Source organism: Mirounga leonina, unplaced genomic scaffold (assembly GCF_011800145.1).
Source record: "Mirounga leonina isolate KUSES-001 unplaced genomic scaffold, KU_Mleo_1.0 Mir_170, whole genome shotgun sequence".
Lineage (NCBI taxonomy): Eukaryota > Metazoa > Chordata > Mammalia > Carnivora > Phocidae > Mirounga > Mirounga leonina.
This window is the reverse complement of record NW_023270433.1, coordinates 23,425,987-23,441,017: the sequence shown is the minus strand read 5'-3', so window position 1 is coordinate 23,441,017 and position 15,031 is coordinate 23,425,987. Positions and strand designations below refer to the sequence as shown.

The 15,031-nt window shown below is 41.6% G+C and overlaps 1 protein-coding gene across 2 annotated transcripts in view; it reads right to left on the bottom strand.

Moving 5' to 3' along the window:
• Nucleotides 1-715: 715 nt before the first annotated feature.
• The window catches only part of TMEM245 (transmembrane protein 245), a 108,610-nt gene continuing 94,294 nt past the window's right edge, over nt 716-15,031 (bottom strand). For both annotated transcript variants that reach the window (XM_035016120.1, XM_035016121.1), the window contains one exon: nt 716-5,641. In XM_035016120.1, coding sequence (XP_034872011.1) covers nt 5,596-5,641 — 46 coding nt within the window. In that variant the 3' untranslated portion in view covers nt 716-5,595. The remainder of the gene's footprint in view (nt 5,642-15,031) is intronic.

The window sequence follows — 15,031 nt, the reverse complement described above, 5'->3', positions numbered from 1 at the left end:
CTCTTTCCCCAGGAGTTCAGAAGCAAAGCCAAAAGGAGGTTGTCAGAAACCCCTGTGAGGGGGTCCTCAGCTTAAGCAATAGACTGAGAAGCATGGAGAAATATTTGTGAACATATCTGCCAGTAAGCAACCAGCAGAGTAGAGAAGAATCTGAAGCTGGCGGGTCCACCCTTTCACTTTTGCCAGGATTATTTCTCCCTCCATGTCAGATTGATGAGCTGAACACCACCAACTCCAGGTGTCAGAGGCTCTTTCCCAAGCACTGTTGAAATGTGCTTCACAGCACTCCCACTTAGGGGTTCAGCTCCGTCTGCCAGGGCTGCACAGATATCTTTGCTGTTGAAGATAGCCATAAGGTAGGCTTGTTTTCTTCGTTCAAAACGTGCAGTTCCTTTAACCAACTTTCTCTGCCCCAGATTCTTACTCCCCAGCCACCCACCTTACCAATTCCTTGTCTACCACAAGGCCACCTTTCCCTGTGCACTGAGGGCTCTAGCCTCAGCCTTGGACCCTTTCACCTCTTTCAGGTGCCCACATTCCCTCTCCAGACTATCTTCTTCTCTTATGTAAGCTGCCCATATTACATAAAAATTCAGTGTAGGCATTGATGCCAAAGGAAAATACATAAGGCCTAGGAGACGGATGTATTCGTGAAAGTTTCACCCCACTGAAGATCAAATTTCTCCACAGAAATGAGACTAAGTTTACCATCTGATTCATTCAACACTAGTAATTTTATTTCAAAATATAAATATTTCACATTTACAAAGAGGTTACATTAGAAGTTTGTCAAAGCAAGTTAAAGCTAAGAAGTAGCATCTGTGTGAGAATAAAGAATATGTACTGTTATATTTGAATAAACTTTTTTGCTTTCAAACCATCTCTACTTTGCCTGAGAATGCAGAGGATATCTTTTCCAAAAGTTACATAAGCAGTTACAACTATATATCCAAGCTTGGTTTCCGAATCAAATGGTATTTGAAATATACTCTAGTCACCCAAACAAGTGGCACTGCAAAAGACAGAAGAAGGGTTTTCTTGGGGACAGCTATAATGAGAGTTACACCTTCTGGGTCACTGCAATAAAAAAGAAATAGGATTTGGTAATAGCCAAAATGATGTTACTTTAAGATTCATTTCCACACCTTTCACTGTAAGCTATAAAGCCAGAAGAAAAATAAGAAACCAGGTATGGAGTAAAGAACTCTGGACTTGGAGTCAGAAGTTCTGCCACTGAATTCTGGCTCCATCATTTAAGGTATAAACTTAAGGGAAAATTCACAAAAAACCTTTCTGAGCCTCCAGTGCCTCATTCAATAATACTTAACGCCTGCCTATCTCACAGGGTTGTTAAGAAAGCAGTCTGAAAACTATAAAGTGACATACAAAAGCATTATAAAAATGTAATATCAATATATCATCACTGTATCTGCACATTACTAGATCCTTGAAAAACTTGCAAAACTAAACACAAATACTGATTTTACACACCATAGGTGGAAAAGAATCTCTATACTTGACGTATAGCTCTGAATGGCAAATAGGTTCTCTTTCTGGTATCTCACTAAACTTTGAGATTTATTATAGTTTATGTGGTACTATGGTAACAGATATACCATTCAGAATTTCCATTAAGGATGTCTCCTAAAAGAGCTGTAAACTTACTCGAGAGCCATGTTTCCCAAAGGACTAGTAGTCCTTGGAGAAGCTCTGCTAAAAGGATGGGAGGGCGGGGGAGGGGAGTGCAGTTTAAGGTCAAATAAGTGTAGTAAACACAATCTGTCCCCTCATAAGTTCACAATATATAACAGCACGCTAAAAACTCTTAGAAGTCCTACAGAAAGGAAACAACTCAGCATTCCTCAATTTTAACTGACCATGGAGTCCCCTCCCCCCATGCCCACTTTTGTCTCTTATTACATCTAATAACATCTCTTGAAACTACTGCTATAAGGAACACATTTTTTCAAAAGCTGCTCAGCTATAAGGGAAAGGGAAGAGACACAGAACAGTGGGCTAAGGAAAAAAAAAACAACTGTATTCTACTCAGAATTCTGTTACTAACTGACTCTCTGTGTGGTAGAAAAGCCACTTTAATCTATGGATTTATTTTCTCCCCTAGAAAATGACAGGATCGCCTAATTATGTAAGGCCCATTCTAGCACAGAATTTCTATGACTAGTAGACAGATCATCTTGATTTACAATTCTCTTATTTTTAAACTATCAAAAAAAAATAACTGCTCAGTGGTTTCAGGTAGCACATTTTTTGCAGGTCCTTAATAAATTAATGAAATGAATATATTTTGATGGCAAATGTGTAAGGACAAAAACTAATTAAAAAAAAAAGTTGCTCTCAGCTGGAACTAACACTTGGAAGTATATTGCCAGAGACTATCTCCAATATGAAATGCCTAGTGTAATACTCTTGTAAGGGTCTTAGAAGACCCCTACAGGAAACTGCCAGTCAGGACTAGAGTATGGGAAGTTCTGAAGGGGTTTTTCCTACAAACCCTGACGCTGAGAGCCCTGGATAGCTCACCTAAAATTCTTTTGCTCTAATCTAACCCTTCATGGCCTGAATTTCTGAGTATTTCTTGCCCAGTAGGGACACATTCTAAAGCACTAGATACAACCAGTGTGGGAACTAGGGGTATGAGTAAGGTCACAATGGGTATTTAAGACCAAGGTTAGCCAGAGAACCTCATCTGCAAGCCTTTTAGCAGCCCTTTAACTGGAATAAACAGCTGCTGTTTCCAAAGGCTCTGAGTTTGTTTAAATACAGCAGGCCTTCAGAACACTTCCTGGGTAATCCTCTTTGTCAAGAGTCAATCTACACCAGTCTCACAAGTCACAGGAAAATTCTACCAGCTAACTACCTCTAATGGAAGAGAGTGGTAGGAATCCTCACAAGTTTAAACATAAATAAGAGTTGTATCTCAGGCAGTGTGACAGATCACTTCCAGAAACACAGAATGTGACAGGAATTTTGGAACTGCAGAAGGATTTATAGGACATGGTGTTTATGCTAAAAATGCTATACCTTATTCTCGGAAGAGAGAGGAGCACATCTGTGTGGAGACTTTTATCTTTTCTCATTCCCCCATTCGGTTTACAACTGAAATAGTGAATGTGAACTTAAAACTAATCTTTAATAAAGCTATAAAATTGTAAGACTTGTGATAGGCTTTCTGCATCTGTGTTTACTGAAGCTACTTCATCCATGCACTGTCTGTTCCTAGGAAATGTACTCTTTCTGGGACAAATCCTGGGAATCTGGGGGCAAGCCATTTTGAGACCTGAGCTTGAGACTCCTTGCTTTTCATGCCACGTGAGCTCTGTGCCCTGTGAAAATCTTGTAAAGCCTCTTCACTGTCTGAGGGGATAGGTTTCTCTGGCCGAGGGCTCCTCCCCCAGCTGGTTGGCCTTCGGAGTCCTTCTGCGCTTGCGGAAGCACCAGCGCAGTTCCGGTCTCCTCATGAGGACCGTGTGTAGGACTGATTTTTTAGGTGATATTACATCACTGCCCATTTTGGGAGCTCTAAACTATTCTCTTAGGGCTCCAAGTTCTTTTCTAAAGAACCTGGTATTTATACTAATAATTATGACCGGCAACAGCCATACATTAGCTGGAGTTTAGTCTTTTGCAGTATCACTTTATTCAGCTAAAAACACTTTGGAGGAACATAATTTGTTTATGCACACTAAACTGTGTCTAACACTTGCCGCTTATGAATATGTGCCAATTATAGCTATAAACTTATCAGTATACAATTAACAAAAACAAACCTGATTTCTTTTTTAACCCTTTTACTGCAAAAATCATAATTTTAGCAAGCACATGATCTGGCTAAGATTTACGGTGGGAGAAGGCCTTCCCAGGAGCTATCCCCTATAGCACCCTGTACAGCGGTTGGCATGGAAACCAGAGAGGGCCAACTCTCAATGAATGTGTTGCTGAACGAATGACTGAACAACTGGCTAAAGAAAAAAAGGAGTCGGTTAGCGGCCAAATGGAACAGTTGGTGTAATATCAGATTATAATTGTAGAAGAACAGTAAAAACAAGAGATCTGCATGCAGTCTACTGTATAAACAGTCAAAACCTTCACAGTAGCCTCTTTCCTAAAGGGAGTTAATTTCTTAAGTAATATCAGAATGAATTTAAGCTAATTATCACTGACTATGCTTCTCAGTGAGACAATGGTTTAGAAAAAGAAGGATTTCTACTTTTAAATGTTTTCCAAAGGGAAGTCTTTGATATTCAGGAACGCTTTCTCCTCCATATTCCCCTGGGGATGGAGAAAGAGCCTGATGATTGTTTTCTACCGTGGGAAGGACACCAAGCTAAGAGCTGGGTTCTAGTCCCAGCCTGTCATTAACTGCAGGACAAGTGCTGGGAAAACTGCAAAAGGAATTAGAAGAAAGGCTACAGCAGAGCAGAGTTGGCAGACAGTGAATTCAGAAAAATTTGAGGTAAAAATCTTACTAAACTTTTCTGAACCTTAGTTTTCCCATCTGTATGAAAGTGTTATAAAATACCATAAAGCTGTATGAAAGCTGCCGGGAAGTGATAGTGAAAGAATACGCGCAAAATGACTTTGTAAAATGCAAAGCACTATGCTGGTTATTGCGATGTCTGGGAGACTTAAAAAGTCATAATTCGACACGCCTTCATCTAGAGTCTTATGTGCAACGCACTCTGCTAAGTGATGGAAAAATACTACCTAACTGTAACATTCTACTGCTAATAAGTAACTAATTGGCAGAATTCCAAGTAAGTAAACAGGGATCCATTTAACAACTCCGAGAACTGTTACTCCTGAGATTTTTCACTTAAAGCATTTGGAAAGAAAAACTGAACCACAACATGAATTCTGTCATACTGGTACCATTAACAGCAGCTTAGTAAGTATGTTGCTTCAAAGTAGTCAACCAAGTTTTAAGAATTTGGCAATAGTGTAATGGCAGATGGAGGGAGGAGAAAGGGCAGGAAGAGCTTGTTTTTCTGTGGCTCCTGTGGTTGCAACACACACCTAGGTGACCTTGAAATAAGCCACCCCACCTTACACTTCTAGAGGGGAGTAGGTACAAGGGTAGAAGGCTTCCTTTTCCCGCTCAAACAACTACATATTCAAAAGTGAAAAACCCTCTTCATTAAAACGTGACGGTCATAAAAAAGTTCAAGAACAGATTTCTTAAACCAGGAGAAAATTACATGGCAAATACTTTTAACAGCAGGTAGTTCAGGACTCTTAAAATAACTTTATAAATACATATAATAATAATATAGATAACCAAAAGTGGGAAATTTCGAGCCATGGTACCAGTGTATAAACTGAAACTTTTCAAGCCATCTTAGCAAGAAGTAAGTGAGCAAACCACAATTCTGAGCTCTAAAGCTGTGCTTTAAAAGGCAAAGCAACACACAGCAAGTTCTCTCTTGTCCAGGCATTCTGTTTGGAAGGCCAGGAGGGTTCTGCTTCTTTCCTGGGCTCTGTTTGCTAGGCACAGATGAAAGGACAGAAGGCCACAGCTGGGCTGAACTCACTATCAAGACTGAACCTCCTACAGAAATCACTCTGTTGCAAACCATGTCAGTTTACTGAAGATTTCAGATCGTCAGAAATATCATGGCAAGTCCTGTAAGGAGAAAAGAGAGAATGATTAGTTCTGCTTTTGGAAAGAGGGGAGGGGGTGTGGATGAAGCCAAAGAAATACTTTAAAAAAAGAAAAGCACAACAGTGTCCAACCAGTAAGTAATTACCATAGAACAACATTTTATTTTTATAACCTGAGAGGCTTGACAAGGTTATATGGTCACTATGTATCGCTAATACTTTCACCAAGTATTGTTTCAAAGTCAGCTAGTTGGCTCTCTGTCTTTGGTAACAAGAATTCTTTTTTTTTTTTTTTTTTGCTGGGTCCATTGTCTCCCATCCAAGACAATCTCCCCAGACTCCCTTGAAACCATGTATGACCGACCATGTGACTAAGTAGTATCTAGTCTGGATGGAGTTGTCTGCTGCACATCTGAGGTGCCTACCTTAGCACTGTAGGTGCTGCACATCCGAGGTGCCTACCTTAGCACTGTAATAGCTAGCTTGCCTTTGCTACATCATTTACATGCCTGAGCTAGGAGGATGTGACCCAGTCTGGTCTGTATCTGTGGTGGCCAGGTCAGAGTTTATTGATGATGAGCTCAAGATCTTACCCGAAAAGACCTCATACCAAGGTGGCAGAACAGGATGTAGGGAGACTGGGCATGAATGTTTGTGGAACAGCCATACGAGTCCTAGGCTGCCTACTTCTGGCTTCTTTTGCCCAAGAAATAAACCTCTAGCTTATTTAAGTCATTGTTATTTTGAGTTCTCCTGCTGGTGGAAACTCTTTAGTTTAGGGGGCTTTTTTTCTGTTTATATACAGTCAAATCTATCTTAAATGATAAAGAGACAGGGGCGCCTGAGTGGCTCAGTCAGTTGGGCATCTGCCTTCGGCTCGGGTCATGATCCCAGGGTCCTGGGATCGAGCCCCACATCGAGCCCCGCATCGGGCTCCCTGCTCTCCGGGAAGCCTGCTTCTCCCTCTCCCACTCCCCCTGCTTGTGTTCCCTCTCTCGCTGTGTCTCTCTCTGTCAAAAAAAATAAAATCTTAAAAAAAAAAAAAAAGATAAAGAGACAAAGCACACATATATTACCCTTTCAGACAGAAGTTACATTGCTCCTTTACAGCAATATCACCAACTAGGAACTCAGAAAAACAGTTGAGCTTAAAATGTTTGCATTTTTCAAAACAATTCTAAAATCTTCAAGTTATAACTTGTAGCCCTCTCACTATACTATGTGGTATCTTCTTAATTTTTTTTTATCAGTCAAATAAAGCCCATTTTATTTTCATACCTATAACCAAGTGTTGGTTACTGTACACAGATGACTCAACTTTTTTATTACAAACAGACCTAAAGTGGAATATAAGGAAAGTACTCCAAAAATTCAGAAAACTCAGCTGTAGATACAAAAGGTGACAAAAAGTTGTCATTAAGTACAAATCATCTAAAACATCATAAAGCAAATAATCTGTACATCAGGTGCAACTGTGCACTCACGCCACCCGTCTTACCCCTTTCTGCCTTCTTCCTTTGTCTTCTCAATTTTCGCGTCACACTACGAGGCGGGCCAGCTGGGTGGAGCAGAGGCAAATGAAAGACTAACCCTTTAGCATAATGTCAGAAGTACTTCAGAATCAAGAGGGCACAGGCAGCAAGTTACAGAAAAGAGATTACATTCAAGAACACTGCCCTATCTCAAGGCTGCCTCCCTGGCGGGGGGCCCTGGCCTCTGCACCTCTGACGCTTGCCTCCACCAGCAAGGCCCTACATCCAAAGGAACAGCTGGGAAGAATGGCTAAGCTTCCTGGCTATGGCTTTGAAAGGGCATGCGTGTGACATGGCCCAACCCACCACGCTGAATATATGCTGACAAGAGAAAGAATTGGAATGAACTTTGTTTCCTTAAGTAATTTTACATTCTGAAAGAAATCCCCCAAAACGAAGACTTCTATCCTCCCAGGTTTTATATGTGTTACTGTCCACCTGTATATCAAATCAGGGTTTCTCAACAGCAGCACCATCGACATTTTTGTGCATGGTAAGATATTTAGCAGTATCCCTGCCTCTAACTGCTGGAGTTGTGACAATCAGAATGTCTCTAGACATTGCCAAGTATCTCCTGAGGGGAGCAAAACTCACAACTCCCACCCAGAACCACTGCCCTAGGTGTCTATTTATGTATCTATTTTTCACACTCTCACCTAAATTTGTGTTCTTACATTTGTGTACAGGCAAAGTTGGCTACCAGCTGTGGGAAGCCGTGGAAAATCTTTAAAACCAATAACCAAAAATTTGCCAATATTAAAAAGCATTTCCCAATACACATTAGGTTTCTAAATTCACCCTTTGACATCTTTTCACATTTCTAAGATATCTGCAAGTTTGAATCTCTATTCAGTTCCTCTATATTATGAATGAAAATTTCTGCCTCAGGGCAAAGATGCATGAAATGAGATTAAGACTGTGGTTGGCCTGGTGACTGCTTTCTGTTGACAAGTAAGCTTAGCTGTCACCTTGAAATTCATACCTACTATTCAATTCTGCCCCCAGGCCAAGAAAGCCTAGAAAAGGACCCAGAAAAAAGGAAAACAAACTGAAGCAAGCTAAGAAAACAGTTACTAACAATTTTCCAACTCAACATTCTATCTTCTCTAGATGTTTAGAGTGGCAATGGCAGGGTGTACGTGTGAGTGCGTGTGTGTGCGCGCGCGTGCATGTGAAGCCTACAGAAGTAACACTTATCTTTTTTTTTTTTTTAAGATTTTCACTTATTTATTTTAGATAGAGTGACTGCGTGCACAGGGAGAGGGAGAGAATGCTGAAGCAGACTCTCCGCTGAGCTCAGAGCCCCACACGGGGCTCAATCCCAGGAACCCGAGATCATGACCCGAGCTGGGTTGAAATCAGGAGTCAGCTGCTCAACCAACTGAGCAGCCCTGGCGCCCCAGAAGTAACAATGATCTTAAATAAATGTCTATCTCCTGGAAAACAAACTCCCTAACCTAATGATACAGAAATAATTTATTTCTGTCCTCATGGAGAAGCACTGGGCTCACAAATCAGCAGGGTTCATAAATCCTGACCTCTCTAGAATAGGAAGAAACAAAGGGATAATACTGCATTGACAGTATGTCTAGAAATGGTAAATGTCCTACCTCAGTCATCTAAATACAGTATTCTTTAAAAATAAATAAATACAGTATTCTTTTCCAAACCATATGGATTATTATATGCTAAGAACTACAGTGGTAGAATTTCTCATTTAAGAGCAAGAAAAGCAGAACAGGACCACACGTGGTTGGAGGGACAGAGACTGCTATTAACATTTTACAGTTATGGCAATGGGGAATGTGTAGTGTGATTTCCCATTTACAATCCCAGCTCCTTGAATTCTGAATTTTCCTCCCCAAAAGATTTCGGTAAGATTTTTAAAAATTCGTTTATGTAAGTGTTTAAACTTTTTCTGATTTGACAGCTCAAGAGCTGTTGACTCCTTGCCTCCTAAAGATACAGAATAAACGTTGGACATTTAAAAATAAAAAGCTTTACCTGACTAAATTAACGTAGTTGGCTTGGCATAGCTGAGTGTGTATTTCCAAACCCTCACCTCGCACACTGGTGCACAATCTTGTGACAGAGCACATGGCATCGCTATTAGGCACATCCCTTACTTTCCGACAAATCCAGAATATAGCACTAAGGCTGGGGCTTACTATGTCCCATCCTCTTTTGTCAGCCTCAAGGTGATATTGCAAAAATCTTTTTATCTGAACTGTTCTTGGTTTCACTAATCTATTAATTCATCAAATGTTCACTGAGCATTTTTTATGTGCTGGACACCATGCTAGGAATGGTAAAAGAGTAGTAAACAGATGAGACCTAGCTCCTACTTTCAGAAAGCTTACCAACTACTGGGAAAGATGATTAATTAAAACGACACAGTTATAATGTGTATTAAGCTCCAACAGGTAAGTGGAAGATGCTGTGGTGCGGGGGACCACTAGTTGGGAGCCTTACGCTCTGGTGTGTCCACGACATTCACCCCCATCAAATACTGCAAACAGCATTATCAACAGTGATAATCAGAGCAGGGGGTCCTCCCTCCTTCGTTTTTCCTGTAGGTGGTAGTTCACAGAAACGGTCTTGCAAATGCGTACTTGTAGCTACCAGTGCCTGCGCCTGCAAAGAGAAGGTATGTCCGCCTAACAAAATACAACCATCCACCCTCTACTATCACACTGCAGCAAGCCTGGTGTGTCTGAGGCCCCGAGAAAAAGCCTGTGTGGCAGCAGCTCAGACCGCAAGAGGAAAGGGTTCAGGATCAGATCAGGTAGGGCCTTGCAACCATGTCAAGGATTTTGATCTCCCTCCTAAAACCAACGGGAGGCCATTTTTGGTCAGCCAGGGTCACGATCAGATATGCCTGCATTTTGAAGAGAACATGTCAGCTGCAGTGCAGAGAAGGGACGAGAGAACTGTACAAGCGGAGGGCGGGAGACGTTAGAAGACTAAGATGACCATAGCAGTCCAGGTGAGAAATGCAGCAGCTGGGCCCAGCTCAGACCAGGAGGCGTGGCACTGGAGATTCAGAGGAAGAAGATTCAGAGATGCTGAGACAAACGGACAGCACTTGGTGAGGGCAGTGAACAAGGAGGTGGGGAGTAGTAAGGATGACCACAAACTGGCCCACAGAAGTGGAGCATAACGTTCCCTGAGTGTAACAGGACGACGTTTGCTCTTGTGGAAGGGAAGAGGATGGCTCAAGAAGGAAAAGAAAGATCATTAGTTGAAACGCACCGGCTCTCCTGCTTTTTAGCTGGGTGGCTATGGGCAAGGGAACCTCTCTAAGCCTTGAGTCCCTCATCTATAAAACATGGAAGCCTCCAATTCCTAACCTATATGCAAACACTGGACAGATCAAATAAAATAACACACGTAAAGTTTTATCACAGAACTTCACCCCAATAAACGTCCCCAGAGGTTGTGTTTGTTCAGACTTCCCACTGAAGGGTGAGGTACTGAACACACACTTCCTTCAAGCCCTTTCAAAACCTCATTAAAATGCCAGTGAAAGGGCGCCTGGGTGGCTCAGTTGGTTAAGCAACTGCCTTCAGCTCAGGTCATGATCCTGAAGTCCCGGGATCGAGTCCCGCATCGGGCTCCCTGCTCGGGAGGGAGTCTGCTTCGTCCTCTGACCCTATCCCCTCTCATGTGTTCTCTCTCTCTCATTCTCTCTCTCTCAAATAAATAAAATCTTTAAAAAAAATAAAAATAAAAAATAAAATTAAAAAAATAAAATAAAATAAAATGCCAGTGAAAGTATTTTTTTGAAGGCATACACTTACTTGAAAAGGAAGGCAGGGAGAGAGAATGTAAGAGGTAAGAGCCATAAACTTCTAGAAGGTGGAAGGCAGATGGGACAACTGCTCTGACCCAGCATACCCTAAAAAGCTGATCCTAGGCCGGTAGTGGAAAACGCCAGCAAACAATTTGATTTCTTCAGTAAAATCCCCATGAGGGCTCAGGAACTGGTGACAGCAAGTAAACTCTGGAATTGGGGTGAAGGTGGTGCTAAATGCCGAAGGACTGCTTTAAAATCTACTTAAAAAGCAGTACGACTCCACTGCTCAATAACCCCGCCCACCTCCACCTGGCCAAGGAATTGCCCCTGTCATTGGCAGAAAATTAAAGAGTTTTTTTCCCCAGGAGAGAAGGTAAAACAAAAAATCTCTGGAGTAGGGGACAAGAGGCAGAGATGAGGGTGGGGGTACACACTGACACCGGGAGATTGCATGAATACTCACATCTTGAACACCATCTGTCCCTTTCCCTCTCTTGGCTCCCAGAATGCCGGCCCCTGGGCCACCAACCTCTAGGCAGGAGATTATTAAGATCTTTCTCAGAGGGGTTTACTAGTCCAAATGGGGAACCAAAAAATGTTGACACCAAGGATTGCACAAGACAATGGCTCTGCCAGATTCTATCATGGTAACACATACAATAACCCACCCACAGCTCCTGAGTGAATGTCTCACTCTTAATAGGAACCAACAGCCAAATATATATGATAAATGATACTGTGATTATGTTGTGTTAATATGGCAAAGGTGAAGGGATTCTGCAGATGTAATTAAGGCCCCTACTCAGTTGACTTTAAATTAATCAAAAGGAGAGCATACTGGGTAGACTGAGCCTAGTCAGGCAAGCCCTTTAAAAAGGGGTCTGAGTGGTCAGAAACCAAAGTCAGAAAACTGCTCTTCTGCTGGCCTTGAAGAAGCCAACAGCCATGATACGAAACTGCCTACGGAGAGGGGCCACCACCAGCTGTCAGCCTCAGTTCCACAACTGCAGGAAAATGAATCCTGCCAACACACGGCAAGCTTAGAACCCAAGCCGCAGAGGAAACCCCAGCTCCAGCTGACACCTTGACTGCAGCCTTGTCAGAACCAAAGCCAGAAGATCCAGCTACATGGTGCCTGGACTCCCGGCCCACGGAAACTTGGACAGAATAAATGCATGTTGTTTGAAAGCCATTAAGCCAGGGCTAATTTGTTATGCATCACAGAAAACTAATAACTTCCTGAATGCTAAAAAGGTAGATTTTATTTTTTTTTAAAGGTAGATTTTAGGGCGCCTGGGTGGCTCAGTTGGTTAAGCAACTGCCTTCGGCTCCGGTCATGATCCTGGAGTCCCGGGATCAAGTCCCGCATCGGGCTCCCTGCTTGGCAGGGAGTCTGCTTCTCCCTCGACCCTCCCCCCTCTCATGCTCTACCTCATTCTCTCTCTCAAATAAATAAATAAAATCTTTAAAAAAAAAAAAAGTATAGATTTTATTTATGTAAATAACACCTTGATAAACAGGACTGAAAAAAAATGTGGTAAAAATGAAAATCTCTGTGGAAGGTTTGGAAAATAAAACTGAAAAATTCACCCAGAAAACGGAGGCAAAAAATCAGAAATGGAAAAACAGCAGAGATAAGAAAATAAGATGACCAGGGTATGAGACTCAACATTAAACTAAGTTTCTGAAAGGATGAGAAGGAAATCATAAAAATGAAATAATTCAAGAAAAATTTTAGAACTGCAGAACATAAGTTTCCAGTTTTAAAGGTCTTATCAAGTATCAGGAACGTTTTTAAGGAAACGTTCAGGAATCAGAACGACTTCAGACTTTTAACAAGCATGGAAACAAGAAGAGAATGAGGAAATAAAGAAAGTCTAAAGGTAAAAATTTTCACACATAAAATTCTCTACCCAGGGGCGCCTGGGTGGCTCAGTCAGTAAGCATCTGCCTTTGGCTCAGGTCTTGATCCCGGTCCTAGGATCAAGCTCCTTGTCAGGCTCCTTGCTCAGTGGGGAGTCGGCTTCTCCCTCTCTCTCTGCCCCTTCTCCTGCTCATGCGCACGCTCTCTCTCTCTCTCAAATAAATAAAATCTTAGAAAAAAAATTCTCTACCCAGGCAAGCTATTGATTAAGTATGACTTTAGGAAAAACCTCTTCAGACATGCATCATCCTCCCAAAATTCACTCCCCATGCATTCTTTCCCAAAAATCTATAGGAGATTGTGCTCCAACAAAAAGGGAATAAATCAAGAAAGAAAATGATATGGGGAGTGAGAATTCCAACACAGGGAAGAGCTGAAGGAATGACAGCTGAATAGTGGGGGAAAGGGCAGCCAGCATCCACTGGAGCAGATCAGAAGACTCTAGCAGAGACTTCATCAGGAAGATATGCTCAGTTGATACAACTGAGCATACTGAGCAAGAGGAGATGTGAACACCTGGTGCATAGCTTGAGGCTAATTGTAAGTACTCACATACAACAAAACACAGTATCTTTATAACTCAAAGGAAAGCAAAAAGCTGTATAAAGTAAGGAAATACAGACACAATATACAAGAAGGCTCAAATAGGAATATAATTTACAGAGTCATAATAATGTAAGTGCCAAATACTGATCTAACCGATATCACAGTTCAATAATGGGAGGTGGGTAGGAAAGAGCTAATTTCTCACCTTCCAACTGGGAAGGAAACAGATAATGCCTATTCATGAAAAAAAAAAAATCAAGGAATAAACATGCTATTTCAAGAAATGGAGGTAAAAGTCAAATTAGAGTCAAAAAGTGGTTCCTCTCAGGGGCACCTGGGTGGCTCAGTTGGTTAAGCAGCTGCCTTTGGCTCAGGTCATGATCCCAGGGTCCTGGGATCAAGCCCCCCGTCAGGCTCCACGCTTAGCAGGGAGTCTGCTTCTCCCTCTGCTCCTCATCCCCCACCCCATGCTCTTTCTCTCTCTCAAAAAAAAAAAAAAAGTGGCTCCTCTCAGAGCAGAAAAGGAGAGACAAGGGGAAAGCAAAGGATAGTTTTCACAATAAGCTTTGTAGAAATTTTTGACCCTTTCAAATACATGCATACACAACTTCTAAAGAAAAAAAAAGATGAAGACTATAAAAGCCCTCACATTAAATTTTCTAGCTCCCCTGCCACCTAATTAATAATATTCTACCTTCAGAGAAGTTAGTTCCCCCTTCAGAGAAGGGGGAAAGGGTCATTTGCCTCTGGAAGAATTCATATTAGTTAAAAACCAATTCCTGCTTTACTAACTTGGAATCATTAAAAGTTTTTTTCTAAAGTTAACAGCAAAATATTGATCAACCAATTTTCTTTTGGTTTCTTGTATGGATCCCCAAGGAGTAGGGTATCCAGTTATCAAGTGCTCTTTATTGCTTTCAAGTAACTGTTCATTGGTTTCTCAGGTACCCACATATCTGCCTTTAAGAGGTAAAGGCAGAAATCATAGGGTCACCACCTTCAAAATGGTGAAGCTTTTGTTAAAGCTACATAAGTGCCTCTCCTTTTATTCTTTTTAAGGAAACGCATTTTTCCCTGCCATCAAGTTAAGTGCCTTGCATTAGCTAAAATGGCCCTCTAACCAAGTGGGTCTAACTCAGAAACTGTATTCGACTTGTTCTGAGTTAAAAGACCATGTCTTTCTTCACAAAGTACATTTACACAAAATAAGCAGAAACATGTTTCTAAAGAATTTTATTTTTTTTAGATTTTATTTATTTGACAGAGAGAGACACAGCGAGAGAGGGAACACAGGCAGGGGCAGAGGGAGAGAGAAGCAGGCTTCCCGCGGAGCAGGGAGCCCGATGCGGGGCTTGATCCCAGGACCCTAGGATCATGACCTGAACCGAAGGCAGACGCCTAACGACTGAGCCACCCAGGCGCCCCTCTAAAGAATTTTAAAGAAAAACATAAAATAGTTTCAGTAAATACATTTTCAGAATCAACTCGTTAATGACTCCTTGATTACACTAGAAGACCCAATGGCAGGAAAAATTATTTTCCAGTGGAGAATAATAAGGACAATGTAGTATAGTCTCTGAAAAGTTAAAATTCTTCATTCTGAGACTTCTTACT